Source organism: Macrosteles quadrilineatus, unplaced genomic scaffold (assembly GCF_028750875.1).
Source record: "Macrosteles quadrilineatus isolate MER2022 unplaced genomic scaffold, UCM_ALF_1.0 Scaffold_9__3_contigs__length_116548681, whole genome shotgun sequence".
Classification (NCBI taxonomy): Eukaryota; Metazoa; Arthropoda; class Insecta; order Hemiptera; family Cicadellidae; genus Macrosteles; species Macrosteles quadrilineatus.
In genome coordinates this window covers 70,819,844-70,837,719 of record NW_026542602.1, presented here as the reverse complement: position 1 = coordinate 70,837,719, position 17,876 = coordinate 70,819,844, and the positions used below count along the sequence as shown (strand labels likewise).

Below are 17,876 nucleotides of genomic sequence, written 5' to 3'. Positions count from 1 at the left end.
AGCCAAAGCATACGACAGCCACCGTTCCTAATAATAGAAACCGGGGCCTACCGTCTACGAATCCATCCCGACCATCGAGTAACCGCAACCCTCCAGTCTGCTGGAATTGTGATGCACGCGGTCATGTCTTCCGAGATTGCGATCAGCCGAAGGTGTTGCGGTGTTACTACTGCAAACAAGTCGGAGTGGCCACTACGAGCTGCGGTTGTCGCGCGGGAAACGCCAGACGGACTCAGGCCGCAGGAGGTCGCCTGAGCCCACGTCCCGTGGCTGCACTACCTCCGAAGAATGGAGCTCATGGCTCCAGTACATAACGGCCTTCACTGAATCGGGTTCGGGCATAGTGAGGTCACGTGAGCCCGCAGCGCAGCCACCTACGACCTCTACCGAGCTCAATTACGTGAGCACCTCGTACGTGTCGGCTGGAAAATCATCTGAGTCAACCGACATCCGACCTTTTATCGACACCTTGCTCCTGGGAAAGAGATTCCAAGCTCTGTTGGATACCGGAGCAGTTGTAAACCTCGTCGGGGATGAGGTTGTTCGTCACTTCGACGAGTGTGGGGTAAAACCTGAGATATCTTCGGCGGACCTGAGGATGGCTGATGGTACACGTTGTCGGATTGAGACGAAGTACCACATCCCGGCCCAGATCTTAGGTGAAAACCTCATACTCGGAGCCTATTTTGTGCCTGGGCTCACCACGGACGTCGTATTGGGTATGAGGTGTATTCGAAACCTTAACCTCATACGAATAAACGTCAACCACGATGGCACTTTCGACACGACCACGACTCTTCCTTGTGCGACGGGCACACTGGAACCGCTGACGTCAACGGAAGAACGACATCTCCAGAATTTTCTCGAGAAAGAACTTCCTCTCTTCGATGCTGTTGTGGGACCCACGGCGTTGACTGAGCATGTCATCCGGCTCAAACCAAACGCTGTCCCGATCAAACAGCGCCACTACCCTCGTAACCCTGCAATGCAAGCGGTCATCAACGATGAAGTAGCTGCCATGCTGAAGGATGATGTAATCGAACCATCCGAGAGTCCATGGAGCTCTCCGATCGTGTTGATCCGGAAGTCGACTGGGAAATACCGCTTTTGCATCGACATGCGCAGGGTGAACGACTCCTCGATCAAGGACGCCTATCCTCTGCCTAGGATTAACGCCATCCTTGAGAAGCTCCGGCAGGCCAAGTTTATTAGTACCTTGGACCTGAAGCAAGGCTACTGGCAAGTGCCATTGGCCGTCGACAGTCGCCCCGTGACCGCCTTCACTGTGCCAGGCCTAGGCCTTTTTCAGTTCAAGGTTATGCCGTTCGGCCTACACTCTGCCGGTGCCACCTTCCAGCGCCTTCTGGATAGAGTCATCGGGCCTGAGCTGGAGCCGAAGGTCTTCGCGTACCTTGATGACCTTGTGGTAGTGTCGACGTCTTTCGAGGAGCATCTAGAACTTCTGGGGGTTGTTTTTCGCCGCCTACGCGAGGCGGGCCTTCGTTTAAACCCCGAGAAGTGTCACTTCGCCCGTAGGGAGCTGAAGTATCTGGGACACATCGTGAGCCAAGATGGAATCGCCACGGATCCTGAGAAGGTCCGCGCCATTCAGGATTTCCCCGCACCCACGAACGTCAAGGGACTTCGCAGTTTCCTAGGCCTTGCGTCGTGGTATCGGCGATTCGTCGAGAAGTTCGCTTCGGTAACCATACCACTTCGAGGTTTGCTGAAGAAGAACGCCAAGTGGCTCTGGGGACCCGAACAAACTAAGGCATTCGAAGCTCTGAAGCACGCCTTGGTGACGGCCCCGATTCTCGCCTGTCCCGACTTCAGCCAACCCTTCGTGCTCCAGGTCGACGCCTCGAATTATGGCCTGGGAGCAGCGTTAACTCAGAGTGTAAACGACCGAGAAGTGGTCGTTGCGTATGCCAGTAGGCTACTCTCTGAGGCCGAACAGAACTACACAACTACCGAGAAGGAGTGTCTCGCTCTCGTGTGGGCTGTTCGGAAATTCAAGGCTTATCTCGAAGGCTACCACTTCATTGCGATAACCGACCATGTCGCCCTAAAATGGCTGCTTAAGCTCAGTGAGCCTAGTGGGCGCCTGGCTCGGTGGGTTATGGAGTTGCAGCAATTCGACTTCGAGATAAGGTACCGCAAGGGGACAGCAAACAGAGTGGCCGACGCCCTGTCTCGTCAGCCGGTCCCTGAAGTGCCCAGCTCGTCTGGTGAACCCGATCAACCTACGTTTGAGGTCGGAGTTTTAACCAGACGCGGTGCTAGGGAACAGTTGCGGTTACGACGCCTAACCGATGCTGAAGGTGACGAACCTTCACTCGGCGATGATCCGGCGGGTGACGTTATCGATCACGAAGCTCCTGGTCCGACGCAGCAGGAGACTGACGACCCATCTTCCGACGTGGACAACGATGGTAACCCGCCGGGCAGCCACAGTGCTTGGTATGACCGCCTTTGCAATCTGGTCAGCGAACACCCTGGGCGATACTCGAGATACCAGCTTCGCGACGGTAAGCTGTACCGTGCAGTCTCGAGGAAGGATCGACCTACGACATGGAGGGTGTGTGTGCCAAGCAACCAAGTATCCGTGGTGCTGCACGAAAACCACGACACGGCTACGGCAGGACATCTTGGGGTGAAGAAAACGTTAGCCCGAGTTGGTGGGGAGTACTTTTGGCCTAACTGGCGTCGTGAGGTGAAGGCCTATGTACGGTCTTGCGCCCAATGCCAAGCCTATAAAGTACCCCAAACGAAACCAGCTGGGAAAATGTACTTCCGACAACCCCAAGGACCGTGGTACGCAGTGTCTGCTGACCTGGTAGGCCCATTGCCTAGATCACAACGGGGTCAGCGATTTCTGCTCGTGGTGCAGGATACCTTCAGCAAATGGACGGAACTCGCCTCCATTGCGTCTGCAACCGCAAAGAATGTGGTGACAAAGCTGAAGGCTATCCTACTTCGACATGGAGCTCCGGATGTGTTGATTACGGACAACGGCACGCAGTTCGTCGGTAAACTGGTTCGAGAACTGGCTGCTGAGTGGGGCATCACGCTACAGACAACGGCCCCCTACAGCCCGCAGTCGAACCCAGTCGAGAGGCAGAACCGGGTGGTGAAGACTATGATTGCGCAGTTCGTGAAAGGCAACCATAGGTCTTGGGACAACCACCTAGTGGAGTTTCAGTACGCCCTTAACACAGCTGTCCACGACTCTACTGGATTCACTCCCGCGATGCTGTGTTTCGGACGTGAACTGAAGCCTCCCTGTGCCGTCCGTGGCCTTTCGTTTGAGGTGTCCGAAACTCCCCAAGGTCCCTCGTTAAGTGAGACCCATCGCAAACGACTGGAGGACTTTCAGCGTCTGATCGCGCAGACACGCAATAACCTCAAGGCCGCCTACAAAAGGCAATCGACATATTATAACCTCCGTCGTAGGGAGGTGACTCACGAAGTTGGCGCGCAGGTGATGAGAAGACTCCACATCCTGTCTTCTGCTGCTGACGCCATCGTAGGGAAATTAGCACCAAAATATCATGGCCCCTGCATTGTGGTCGGTCGTCGAGGTACTAATCTCTACGAGGTACGTGATGAGGATACTGCTGCAGTGCACGTCGTTCACGTGAAAGACTTGAAACCTTTCTGTGCACGTGACTAGTCTGCAAGGATCCCGCAACCGCAGCGACGTCTGGTGATCCGTTGTTCGTCAGTCCTTTCGGCCACGTCAAGCTGCCGACAAGCAGCCATAGCTAACCCTCGTCTGGGGGTGACGTATCCTCGTGAGTAGCTCTTCGCCCCGCTTCCAAGACTCCGAGCCTGCCGTACTACCCTACCTTTGTAAACCCCACGCCTACTCTTCACCTTTGGTTACTCTTCGCCCCGATTCGTTTTCGTCCAGACCTCTGAGGCAACTCGGCCTCAGACAGTCTACATCATTCCTAATTTCGCCCACTTTTCGTCGTCAACACCCTGGAGCAGCCGGACCAATGGGGTCCGGCATCGGCTTCTGTCAACTTTTCCTGCCCACGACCCTACTGATGTGTCATCTGCAGGAAAGTTCAACAGCTTTTTTTCTTTTTCTCGTTTTTCTTTTTTTCGTTCCGAAGTGTGGAGGGGGTGTAACGGGTCAAATGTGTAGGGGGTAAAAATATAACGATCTAGACCACGAACATTAAACAGCTAAACATAAGCTGTTGAGTAAGCCTAGTCGCGACACTAAACTGACGTCGTACCTAACCTCCAATTCCAAGACCGCAGACGACGTTGGTGTCAGTTTGGTTGTTTGGCTGTTCGACTGCATCTGAGGCCGGGCTACGGGAGAGAAGATGAGCAGCGAGGTCACCTTTGAGCGGTACGCGGCTGTAAGCCTGTTAAAGCTACCATGCGCCTGCCTTCGCTGCCAGTTTTTTTTTGTTTCGGTAACTCGTTGACCAATCAGGAATCGTTTTAACTTTCGTCTCGATTCTGAGACGAACGTGAAGTAAGAAGAAGTTTTTGTGAAGTTTTCGTCATTCGTATTCCCGGCTTTTCGCGAGTTCGTTCGTTCGTCTTGAATTCTAAGTGATTTCATTCAATTTCTTCGTCGTTTTTAAAGTTACGTTTCAGCAAGCTCTGAAAGCTTAAGTTCGAATAGTTTTGTAGTGAACTTGTGCAGGAACATAGTGGGTTATAATTTCGTCGACTGGTGAGTTTCGTAGTTAACTTCTCTGGTTTTCGTATATTACTTGACCAGCTTTCGTGTACGAAGCTTGGTTGAACTTGAAGACTAGGCCTGATACGCAGACCTAGTCACACGCCTTAACCAACTAATTTAGTAAAGTATTGCAGTTGGTGAAATATATTTTCGCTTAACGTTTCTTAATCCGTCTTGGGACTTTCTTTTTAAATTCTTAAACCCCCTTTATAAAGTTCCCGAACGCCCCGAAGTTGGCCCCAGCAGACAGGTTTCTGCTTGATAATTATTGCAGAAGTTTGCTTAAGTTGAACACGTGGGGAAGTTGAAGTTTTAGTTTTTCTTTTTTCGTATCAGCTCTTGAAGCAGTTTTATTTTTAGTTTCAGTTTTTCTCCCGTTTCGTGTCTCACTTGGACAACTTAAGCCAACTCGTTTTCTTGTCTAGTAAATTCAGACTCTGTGGGAGTTAGGCTAGGTTAGGCCTATCTTGTACTAACCTTGTTTGTTTCAGGTTAACGACGTAACTCCGTAGGTAAGCGGAGTGACTACTTAGCTTACTTGTTGATTTGTTAAGTTAGCTAGTAGTGTGTCATTTAGATATTTGCCCACAGAGTCAAGTCAAAATTATTTATTTCCCCACAAGCCCTAGGCTAGAGTGGTGATTTCGAGTAGGGTGTTTAGTAACCCGCAACGTTCGTCTCGAGCTCTGACAACCAGGGCTATCAAAGTTAGGCTATCCGAATCACTATCGACTCCTGGGAAACTCCCCGCGACCAGACTAGGGCGAATCCTGGGATCTCGTTTTCTTACCGGTGGCGTAATTTCCCACTTGTCGTCCGCCAGGAAAATTACGTCACAAAATTGACCACAAAGTAATTTTTAATCAGCTGTCTCAAACATGTGTCTAATACATCTTGATTCTTTAACGAATTACTAAATCAGTTTACTGTGACATTTTAATTAAACACAAATAGCCTAAATTAAACATATCCTTCTTCCATATCGAAATAAATAACTGTTTAGACAAATCCTTAATAACTACCCCAAACTAAAACAATATTAAAATCCTGTCGGTTCAACTAGAACATGACTTTGAAACCAACCTAATTTTACCTTAAAAAATAAAATTTAATCGAAATATTCTCTCTGAACAGTTACTGATAGTTATAAAAATCATTTAGATTGACACAATGCTCTTTAAGTTTAATCCCTTTTAAGATACAAAGCTAAAACAATTTTTTAACACTCGTTAAAACCTGAGCCAAAAACACGTGGTGTTCAATCTTCATATCTATCAAAATTTAAGTAAAAAAAAAAATATTATTGGTTTACCAAAAATATGCTTAGTTATATATTTACAAATTGAAGTTGTACTGATTTTTCCTGGAATAACCTTAAAACATAAATTGGTTAATTATTTGCATTACATACCTCCAAATCGAGGGAACAAGTTGACTGTCGGCCACAACTACGCAAAATGAGATTGAAACAACGTGATTCTCCTCCAAATTATGAATCATCGCTACCCTAAACCTCGTCTCGAACACTTGCCACCAGACTGCGCGTTTGCAGTTATCAATGCTGGTATCGACTTGAACTAAGAAAACCGGTTTCTTCTAGTTTTTCCAGGATTTGTATTAACATTCAATTCTATTTCCTTATAACATATGAAAATAAAATATAATTTCTGTCACAATCGTGACAAATCTCCCCTTTCAAACAAAAAATATTGTTTTGCAAATCAAAATAAAACACATTTTTTTGTTCTCGCCTTTTTTTTTTTTCGGTGTCATAATCCACACCCTAAGCTCCTTAAACAACACGGTTCGACGACCTCAAACCACAGACATTGAAAAGTAAACAAACCTTTCCGCTTGCATTATCTCTTATCAAACATCTGACCCAATTATCAAGGTCGCGTCCTCCGCAGCGCGCTTATTTCAGGTTGCTTACATCTCCTCCCCTTTCATTACTCATCATTTTACTCAATTATTTGATACAATTGTCAAACTTCATTTTCAGTTCATTTAAAACTTCATGTTAGTAGCCTGGATTACATTGCTAATCTTACTATCTCATAACATGAATTGATGAAATACCAATATACGCATTACTTCCTTCTCATAGGTCTCAAAATTTCTTATTAACTAACACATGTTTATTTACAATATAATACAAGAAACATTACATTTGTTTAAAACACATCACTGCAAACACAACATTTTTAAATAGGCGCCTATTTTATATACATAGTTTAATATCTAACATCAACATGGCATAAGAAATGTTATAATTTTAATTACATACGCTTAATTCTACCCTTTTCTAATAATTTTCCAAATTTGCATAATTATAAATACTACACACACATATTGGTCTTCTTTACACTGTTATGAAGAAAGAAACCTGGCCAAGTAACTTCCTTCTTACAGACTGTGCGTGAAGAAGAGATAAGACCTTTGTTGCTTCATTCACTCGCGTCCGAGTGATAAGCAAAAATTCCAATCGTTTTGTAGTAAAATTCAATTCATTCATTTTACATTTTAAATGTATAAATTCTTTCACTTTTACTGATTGTTAAAGTTTACTATCGGATTTCAGTCTATTCTGCGTTCCTAACAATAATCTCGTCATGCTTCGCTCTAAAGTGTCAAGCTTCACGTTCCATATCAATTAATTATTTGTGTCATTAATTCAGGCTTCGCTGATAACCTTCCACTTAGGCGTTCAATACTACGTTATTATTCAGGCTTCACAACAAATATTCACAGAAATCTAATAAGTTACTATGTACATATAATCATTTCTTATCTCATGTCCTCATAATTGCCCTACTTAATTATACCATCTTTAATTGATCAAGGTGCGCTCTTTGAATGATTTTTAAATCTGATACCTTTTGCAATAATACGGTTACAGGTGTCAAGAAATGGATAATCCTAAACTTTTCGGACCATTTGTATGCAAGTTTTGCTTGGAACTTGGCTGCCTTGTTACTAATATGGTGAAGCCTTACATACACTTCGTCAAACAACTTAAATGGATGTTTACTTCCTTCTTTTACTAACCTCCGTTCCTTGGTTTTAGCGTGAGCAAGCCTTAGATTTCTTATCGCAGTACTAAACTTGGCCTTTATACCTCCCTTATCAGTTGCATCGCCGAGTAACTCCTTTACCTTCCACAATGTCGACAAACTACAATTTGGCTCAAAGTTGTACATAAGTTCAAATGCCGTGTGTTTGGTTACATCATTTACAGCAGTATTTATTGCTAACTGTACATAATGCAAATTACTATCCCAGCTGTCATGGCAATCGTGATGTAGAGCTACCATGCTACCTTTTACAGTTTTTATGTAGCGCTCGCTCTTATTCGACTTTGCATTATACGCCACAATCCTGTGTAATTTCACACCATATTTGAAACAGAAATTCTTAAACTCATTTCCTCTAAAGTAAGCAGCATTATCACAAACAATCATCTCAGGTGTTCCTACATGTTTAAAAACCTGTGTTTCCAATGCCTTAACAATATTGCGTGTTTTTGCATCTCTTAATGGAACTAACCAGACATACTTAGTGAAATCATCTACTACCACTAACAACATACTATTGCCTATCTTACTCCTCGGGAAACTACCTGCAATGTCAATATACAGTTTATTCATAGGTTTTGAAGCTTGGTAATCTACTATTTCTCCATGATACGTACGCTGACATTGTTTAGACCTAGAGCATTCCTCACACTTTCTTACATAATTTCTTATGTCATCTAACATCCTTTCCCAGAAAAATATATGCTTTATCTTATTCGCTGTTTTAGAAATACCTAAATGACACCCTGTGCTAACGCTGTTGTGAAAATAATGTAATACCATATCTTTCATTGCTTCCGGAACTACAATCCGACCTTTTACTTTATTCGGTGGTTTGAATAATAACACTCCCTGACTCATCGTGTATGGTGACACCTTATCACCATTCTGTATCTGGTCTATTATCTTTGAAAGGCTCTCATCTTTTCGTTGGTGCTCACGTATGTCAGTAAAGGCTGCTGGATAATCAGTTAAGTTATTAATTACATTTCTAAGGCTGACTTCCTTATTCATTACACAACTCAGGTTATTTACCAACTCATTTATCTGATCATCTGACATCTCACTTTCGACTTCAATATTGGGATATCCCTCAAACATCCTAGACAAGCAATCCGCAATCTTATTATCCTTACCTTTAATGTGCTTTACTTTGAAAGGTAACCCCAATATTAACTCTGTCCAGCGTCCCAATTTACCTAACTTATTGTGGTGTGATAAAACCCAAGATAAACTTTGATTGTCCGTCTCTAAATAGAATGGCATAACTTCCAGGTAACTCCTAAACTTTTGAATCGACAGTACAACTGCTAATGCTTCCTTTTCGTAAACAGTAAGGTTTAGTTCCTGCTTTGTAAACTTCTTAGAGTAATAATGTACTGGAAATCTAACACCATCGATCTCTTGCAATAACACTGACGCCAAACCTACTTGGCTCGCATCTGTTTGCAGTATAAAGGGCATGTCATAGTTTGGTAATCTTAACACGGGAGGGTTACTGATTAATTCCTTCAACTTTTGAAAATTAGCTTCACATTCATTTGTCCATATAAACTTAGCATTTTTCTTTCGTAACTCATTCAGCGGGGCACATAATATTGCATAATTTTCAATGAACCTCGAGTAAAAATTAATCATTCCAATAAACCTGCTTAGGTTTTTCACAGATGTCGGACTCTTATACTCCCTAATAGCGTTTGTCCTATCTGGGTCAACTTTCAGTGTGTTGTGGGAAACCCGGTGTCCTAGGAAACTTATTTCCTCCGCAGCAAACAGCACCTTACTTGGATTAACAGTCAAATTAGCTTCTGATAACCTATTTACAACTTCCGTTAAATGTTCCATATGTTCCTCTGGGTCTTTAGAGAAAACCACTATATCGTCAACAAACGATATTACAGACTTGAATTTTAAGTCTCCAAAGACTCTATCTAGATAACTTGACAATAACCCAGATCCAAGGTGTAGTCCATAGGGACAACGGCGGTATTGGTAAAGTGAGTAAGGAGTGGAGAACGCAGTTAGGTGCCTACTTTTAGGATCTAAGGGCACCTGATAATACGAATTGTTTAAATCTAGCACAGTGTAAATTGAAGCTCCACTAAGATAGTTAAATGAGCCTTGTAATTCTCCTATAGGGTGCACGATAGGCTCAATCTTTGAATTCAGTTCTTTATAATTTGTCACCAACCTATGACCTTTTCCCTCCCCTTTACTAACTAGGAAACTAGGTGATGAATAGTTTGACAAACTTGGTTCAATAATACCTTGCTTTAATAACGAATCTGTTATCTCTCGCATGATTTTCATGTTTGGCGGGGAAACAGGATAGGGTCTTATCTTTACAGGAGAAGTGTCCTTTAACTTTATTTCACATTCAAAATCTAAGGCCTTTCCTATTTCATTTGTAAAAACCTGTGGATTGCGTTCTACTAAACTTTCAATTCGGTCCTTGAGATTTAACCGCCCAATCTTTAACTCTAAACCACCACAACTGACAGCTTTCACCTTGTTACTTTCGTTTACATTCAAATTGAAAATATTGTCCATATCAAATGAAAAATAACCTTTATTTTCTCTTAGATTTAATACTAGTCCCGTTTTCTCCATGAACCTAACTCCTAATATTACATCCCAGGTTATTTTCTCGGCAATAAAAAACTGCACGGACCATGACTTATTTTGAATTATTACTTTCACAATGCATTTACCTAATAAGTTTACGGATTCACTTGTAGCGGTTACACAGTTAACCTTATCGTTAGACCTGCTTATCACTAGCCTTTTAGATTCCAGCTTATCATAAACATTCTTACTTATAATGTTTATAGAGCTCCCCGAATCTAACAATGCACACTGTACCATATTGTTACTAAAATGTACATTTACTACTGGCAAGTTATGAATACCTCTTTTAGTTTTGAACCAACGCCTATTCTTAATCTTTCTCTCTAATTTCTTTACCTGATTTTTCTCATTCTTAACATGTTTCTTAACATCTAAATTACATAAACTGTTATTGAATGTTTTCTTAAATTTCTTTTTATTAAAGTCCCCTGTTTTATGGAAGGCACTCTTCCCTCTCACTAGTTTCCCTGATTGTTGGTCCCTGTAGGCCTACTCCCAACGTCACCCCTGTTTGACCCGCCACTCGTGTGACCTCCCCTAGTGTAACCTCCCCTAATGTCCCTACCTCGTTTCCAACAATCCCTTATGAAATGACCGGGTTTAGAACAGTAGTGACATAATCGTGGTTCCATCTGATTACTCCCGCCTTCTCTTCCATTAGTTGTATTTACATTATTTACATAACCACGACCAGAATTATTACCGCCAAACTGATTCCTTCTCCCTCTTATCTGTTCCCTTTCCCAGTCATTATACTCAACATTCTTAACTACCATACACATTTTTTCCAAATCTTGTAAACTTTTAGGAAATTCCTGGAAAACTAATTTATTTCTGTCCCTCGGATTTATTCCTACGATAATTACGTCAATCAGTTCACGTTCTGAGTAATCACATTTTAACAACTCCGCGTTGTTCCTTACCTCACACACATACATGGCAAGAGGTTCGTCTGGACCCTGGGGTCTATGTACCAGATCACGTTTTAGCTTCTCATATAAACCCTGTGGAATGAAGTACCTTAGTAAGGCACTATGCACAGAGCTTACGTTTGACCCACATTGGATGTGCGTATTTATTCTACCCAACAATGGTTCGCTTACATGACTAGCTACAACCTCTAACACCTGTGAATCATTAAGTTTACCACACTTTTTCAACTTATTTACTACATTGAGTAAAGCTAATAACTTATTGTGGTCCAAGCCATTAACATTAGAAGGGATTTCACGTATGATTTTTTCAAGTGGATTTTTTAGTTTTGTAAACAACTCAGAAGTAGAAGATGTATGCAACCTCTTATCAATACCCAAATTGCTTATCTCTACATTAGACCCTGGAGCATCTCTTGCTGTTTGGTCCCTATCCAAATTACCCATCGCTTGCGCATTTTCTGGCTCAAAAACATCCTTACTATAATCTATACTATCCGACTCGATACCATTCTCCTCAACTTCATGTGTTTCACTTAACTTTCTCAAACTAGCTTCAACTACGGTCTGGTCTAACCTATCTAAACCTTTACACAGTGCCTTTTCCCACTGATTGGACTCATTGACCCATTCTGAAACCTGGCTTCGCGATTGATCTGGCAAACGAATATTCCCGTTTTCGAGCAAATTACCCAAACGTCGCCTCAAATGACTGACTCGCTCTTTCAACCTATGAATACCGACCGCCTCCTTAATCTCTTCAACACTCGCGAGTAATTCCCGAAATTCTTCAACCTTCTCTCGACAATTGTCTAGTTCTATTGTCACCCTTAACACAGTTAAATTTTCCCATTTCGTCGGTACATTATCCTTCAAAGCCTTCCTAAGTTGTTTTCTCAAGATAGTTACAGTATTATTTACAGTAACAGGGAAACCCCGCCATTGCAACTCGTACAACAGCTCATCTTTGTGGAGCAGATCAACATTGTAACCCATGATTTATTTACTTGACTCAAAACCTTTAAACTCTCTATTTCATCATGCCTCTCTCTCCACCTCTCACAAACACGAACTTGATTAGCAGAGTGGCGCATCTGACACACCTAAGTGTCTTAAATTTAAGATCAAGTATAACGTGCTGTGAAAGGAGGCAAGAAGGACATGCTGAAATAAGAAGTCGTATTATTCCAGTAAAAATCCAATATAATGAAATAAAATCTTAAAACTAACAAATGTTCAGTATGTTAAACCTTAGAAAATAAACAAAACTATCTACTTCACATAAACTAAAATAAACTTTACAACCATTACTAACCCCCCTCCCCTTTTAATTTTACCCTCCCCTTTCTTTGATCGATCAAACCTTACAAAAAAATTCCCCTAAAACTTCTTGTCCTCTCCAAAGTCCATACTTTCCTACTTTACAACTCATATATAGGCCTAATCATAAAATTTGAAAATATTGATGTGTAACATGGTGAAGGGTACTCATCACTTCACGAACGCTGTCTTCAATCTTTAGTGGAGCTTCAGTGAGATGATCTGAGCCGGAGACAGTCTACTGGTGGGAAGACGTCCATGGTTTGCAAACAGATAGTCCCCAGATGGTTGTTAGGCCCCCCAAGAAGGTGATACTGGTCCAGGCTCCTCCAGACAACAGATAGGCGATGGTGTACTCTCCGACGATGTTTAACTCTGGGACTTGAACCCTAGGACATGTTCCAAATTCGTACTATGGATCCCTTCTTTAATATCTTTATTTTAGTATAGTTACACATACTTTCACACATCTATCCAGCAAAGTTAATTTTCCCACAAATCGTTTCTAAAGTCTAGTTTCCCCAATAAATTTTAACATAGAATACTAATAATTCTCATTCTGTTCTCATTGACAAACATTTGAAATAACCCCTTTAAATAAAATCATTCGTAAGTACAAAACATAAAATATTTTAACATATTACCTTTTACTGAATTTACATAATAGTAAAATTGACCACAAAGTAATTTTTAATCAGCTGTCTCAAACATGTGTCTAATACATCTTGATTCTTTAACGAATTACTAAATCAGTTTACTGTGACATTTTAATTAAACACAAATAGCCTAAATTAAACATATCCTTCTTCCATATCGAAATAAATAACTGTTTAGACAAATCCTTAATAACTACCCCAAACTAAAACAATATTAAAATCCTGTCGGTTCAACTAGAACATGACTTTGAAACCAACCTAATTTTACCTTAAAAAATAAAATTTAATCGAAATATTCTCTCTGAACAGTTACTGATAGTTATAAAAATCATTTAGATTGACACAATGCTCTTTAAGTTTAATCCCTTTTAAGATACAAAGCTAAAACAATTTTTTAACACTCGTTAAAACCTGAGCCAAAAACACGTGGTGTTCAATCTTCATATCTATCAAAATTTAAGTAAAAAAAAAATATTATTGGTTTACCAAAAATATGCTTAGTTATATATTTACAAATTGAAGTTGTACTGATTTTTCCTGGAATAACCTTAAAACATAAATTGGTTAATTATTTGCATTACATACCTCCAAATCGAGGGAACAAGTTGACTGTCGGCCACAACTACGCAAAATGAGATTGAAACAACGTGATTCTCCTCCAAATTATGAATCATCGCTACCCTAAACCTCGTCTCGAACACTTGCCACCAGACTGCGCGTTTGCAGTTATCAATGCTGGTATCGACTTGAACTAAGAAAACCGGTTTCTTCTAGTTTTTCCAGGATTTGTATTAACATTCAATTCTATTTCCTTATAACATATGAAAATAAAATATAATTTCTGTCACAATCGTGACATATTTATTAGTTATAATATTTATTATTTATAATATTATTAAATATTATTTAAATATTAGACCTATATGTACAGTTTATGCAACAAAATTTTCAATGCTTCATAGGATGATATAGATTTAAGCATGATGTCATATTTGTGTCCTGACTTCTGACGTTTTCTATTGTAATTTTATGTTGCTGAATGACAATAAAGATCAGGCCTTTCTTCTTGACCGACCTTGCTTGTGTTGGTCTAGGTTGGATTATTGAGACTATAGTGTACGTGTAATATTGTAGGTGACAGCGAGTGGGTGCAGGTAAGAAGTGGTACTCCAACTGGTCTGCCTCAAGTGCCCAGCATGCCAGCCCTGCTGCCTGCCAACGATGACCCACAATCCCAGTCGATGGCTTTGGTGCCTCACACACACAGTCAGGCTGCTATTGGTAAGATTGTTGATGATTAGTGCAATTCAAAGGGTTATTCAAAACGATAAGAAGTTATTCGACAATGTTACTTGAAACTGGGGAGGTTATAGCTGTAATATTCCCATAGGAATGTTAGTATACCCTGTCTCAGGTTTGGTTGAGACCATTTTATAAATCAATTAGTTTTAAAATTATCTATTATCTTTTCACTTGCAAGTGCATTATCCTTAGAGATGTGACTGATGGGATATCCATTGAGGAATGACTTGCAGAGTCCTAGCCATTGTCTCTTTCCTCTTCTACACTTTGAGTCATGGCCCCCACAAGGGTGGGGCTGGTGCAACTCTGGTCACAGGGCCCGGGGCCTCAGGGGGCCCGGGCCTACCCATATTTTTTTATTTTTTTCCCCATTGAAGATCACTTTACAGCAGATCATAAATTGAAGATAAAAAATAATATATATATTTTACAAAAAACAAAGTTTAATAATTTAAAATGCATTAATTCTAGATTCTAAGGTAGTTTATATTTAAATACTATAGCTGCGTAGGAGCGTATGTTCTATACAACAGCAGAACAGCCAGCTCGGGCCCCAGTGGCCGGCTCCACAAACTCCCTCTACCCTTTCCTCCCGCCAGGCGCCTAGCCCCTCCTACCTCACTCTCCCCGTAATAAACAAAGTTTGGTTTTATAATTGAACTGATAGTTTCAAGAATGAATCCTTATAGTTATACGTTAAAATAAAATTTGTAAAGCATTGAAAAATTGACATGTACTATGTACCATAGCTAAGGTGACCAGACGTCCCGTTTTAGGGGGACTGGTCCGTCCCGACAAATCCTCTCGGGACGCGTATTTGTCCCGTTTTATCAACATTTGGTCCCGGTTGCACTTTTATGTATGGTATTCCATTTTCCATTTTTCAATTAATGATTGCAATCTAGGTTATTTGACACAAACTTAAAAATTCTTTACTTTTGGAGTTTTAAAAATATGAAAGATTGTAATAATTTTTACCTAAGTTTTCTTACTAATTCGCTCGGTATAATACTGTACTAAAGCATGGATTGGATAGCATCGGCATCGACAGCATCGGTCATTCTCGGCGTTACTCGTGCACATTCGTTTTTCTCCGTGACTACTCGCGCAAGTTCGGCAGCTCAGGCATCCACTCCCAAAAAAATGTATTATTGTTAAAATTCTTGATGAAAATTGTCACTGAATAAAATATGATTTCATTGGTGTAAGCTGTTAAACTCGATTTAGGTAAGTTTTTTCCTACTCCATATTACAAAGTACAATTATAGCAGTTAAGATAGCCAAACCCTTTTACAGGGAAATAAAAAAGACAAAATATTAATAGGCATGGAGCTTTTGTGTATTGATATAATAGTTTTAATTGCTGAATTCCTGTAATTTTAAGTCTTATAAAACTCATTGAAGAACTCTTTTCTTCCTTAAAAAAGGCTGCAAAAGTGCCATTTACCACTCACAAATTTAATACCTAGATTGCCTTAAAAACTCACTAAAATACATGACATTTTCAACATTTTCCCGGGGGAGAACCCCCGGACCCCCCGTCTAGGCTGGGGGGTATTCCATACCCCCCCGACCCCCCGGTTGGTAGGGGGGCCCGAGCCAGATCCTGGTAACAGGGCCCACAATTAAATGTGGGGGCCATGCTTTGAGTCAAATAGCGTGCGTGAACTTGGTAGCACAAGATGGATTGAAACAGTTCTAAAAATATGTAGTTTTTTTCATCTGAGGCATGGAGCCAACAAATGTTGTGGACGCCAAAGATAAGATTTCCTAAATTTTCCACTTTCTAGGTTTGTTAGAAAAAATGTAATACAAAATTTGTGGATTTCTTCTTGGATGACCCTGTATTTTTTTTCAAACATTAAATACTCAAGAAACTTACGTTTTATCATCTACAGAATGTTTTGTCCCGAGTTAAAATGTCGGTTAGTAGTATTTTCTCAACATCACCTGTGTAACCGTGGTGGTCTTTAACAGAAGGGTCTGAGCCAATGGAAGCACTGCCTCCGTCCACCCAGCCACTAGCAGTGACTGCTGGCAATGAGATGATCTCTGCTAGCAGCTTCCAACACCAGCCGTCCAGTAGCAGCGGTAGTAGCAACAGCCTCAGTCAGATGATCAACTTCCGTCGTCAACCTGGAAGTCAATGTTTACGAGCACTGCCGGGCCCGAGCTCCAGTGGTACCTCGTCCACTACGGTCGTTCAGCTCTCCAAGAGGTCACACAGCGATCGATCGGTTGGTGCTTTTTCCGCTCAAATTAGTTTTATGTTTCATTTAATCACTTCACTAAGTCAACTATGTATTTTGTGTAGTAATTTGAGCTGTGCAGAGTGAGTGTGGAATGGAGTGTATGAAGATTTTTACTGACTACGACATCACCTTTTTCTTTAGCCAAGGATCACGAACCTGGCATGATCTTGCAGACTCGTACTGCAATCGTAAAAGCTCAACTAAAGCACAATTTTCTACGTTGGCGTTTCATCTTTCGAGTTTGCAGCTAAGCTCAGCTCGGCTCAAAAAGCAAGCTACTCGCACAACTAATATTTACGTTATATTATCTCTCTTTTTATTCAAATTTTATTTTTATATTTTATAAATAATCTCATTTATGTTATAAAATACAATAATAAGCTATTATCCTGTTACTATTAGTTCTATTACGAGCCATTCTTTGACGTAACAGGTCTTGAGTGTTAAAGCAACAAGGTAGTGGTACTGGAAATAGCAGTATAATTATGCGAACTTAAAACTTAGCTGCTTCAACAACAATTACATATTCTTCCCTTTGTGTTGATGCGGCAGAAACAACCAGACTTCTCCGTAGAGCTGCCCAGTCCAGAGCGAAGTATAGAAGCCAATGAGAGCATCATCTCACTTCTACTGAAGCTCCACTCCCACCTCTCCGGTGCTCCGGACTCCTTCAATCCAGATGAGCTGGAGGTGGACCGGGACTCTCGGATAGGCGACGGTGCCTTCTTTGTAGGAAAAGTGCTCCGAAGAATTATGGAAATTGACTCATTTTGTCGGTAAGATTATGCCAGATGAAACTCTAATCCTACTACAGAGTCCCATTCTATTTTTAAATAAACTGTCTATCCTCGTTATTTTGTGCAATGTATCTACTAGCAAACTATGATATATGTTTATTAGCTGTAAACTGGAATTTGCATTACTAATGGATTCAGTACTATATGTATGCAGTTGTATCTAAAGTCTTTTGTCAGTTTGGAAAGCTGAGAAGTATGCCATTACTA

The 17,876-nt window shown here is 41.2% G+C and overlaps 1 protein-coding gene across 2 annotated transcripts in view; it reads left to right on the top strand.

The window, feature by feature from the left end:
• Positions 1-17,876, top strand: part of LOC129002909 (E3 ubiquitin-protein ligase Ubr3-like) — an 89,743-nt gene that overhangs the window by 61,161 nt on the left and 10,706 nt on the right. For both annotated transcript variants that reach the window (XM_054431026.1, XM_054431025.1), the window contains exons 17-19: positions 14,453-14,599; positions 16,598-16,857; positions 17,425-17,648. In XM_054431026.1, coding sequence (XP_054287001.1) covers positions 14,453-14,599; positions 16,598-16,857; positions 17,425-17,648 — 631 coding nt within the window. The remainder of the gene's footprint in view (positions 1-14,452; positions 14,600-16,597; positions 16,858-17,424; positions 17,649-17,876) is intronic.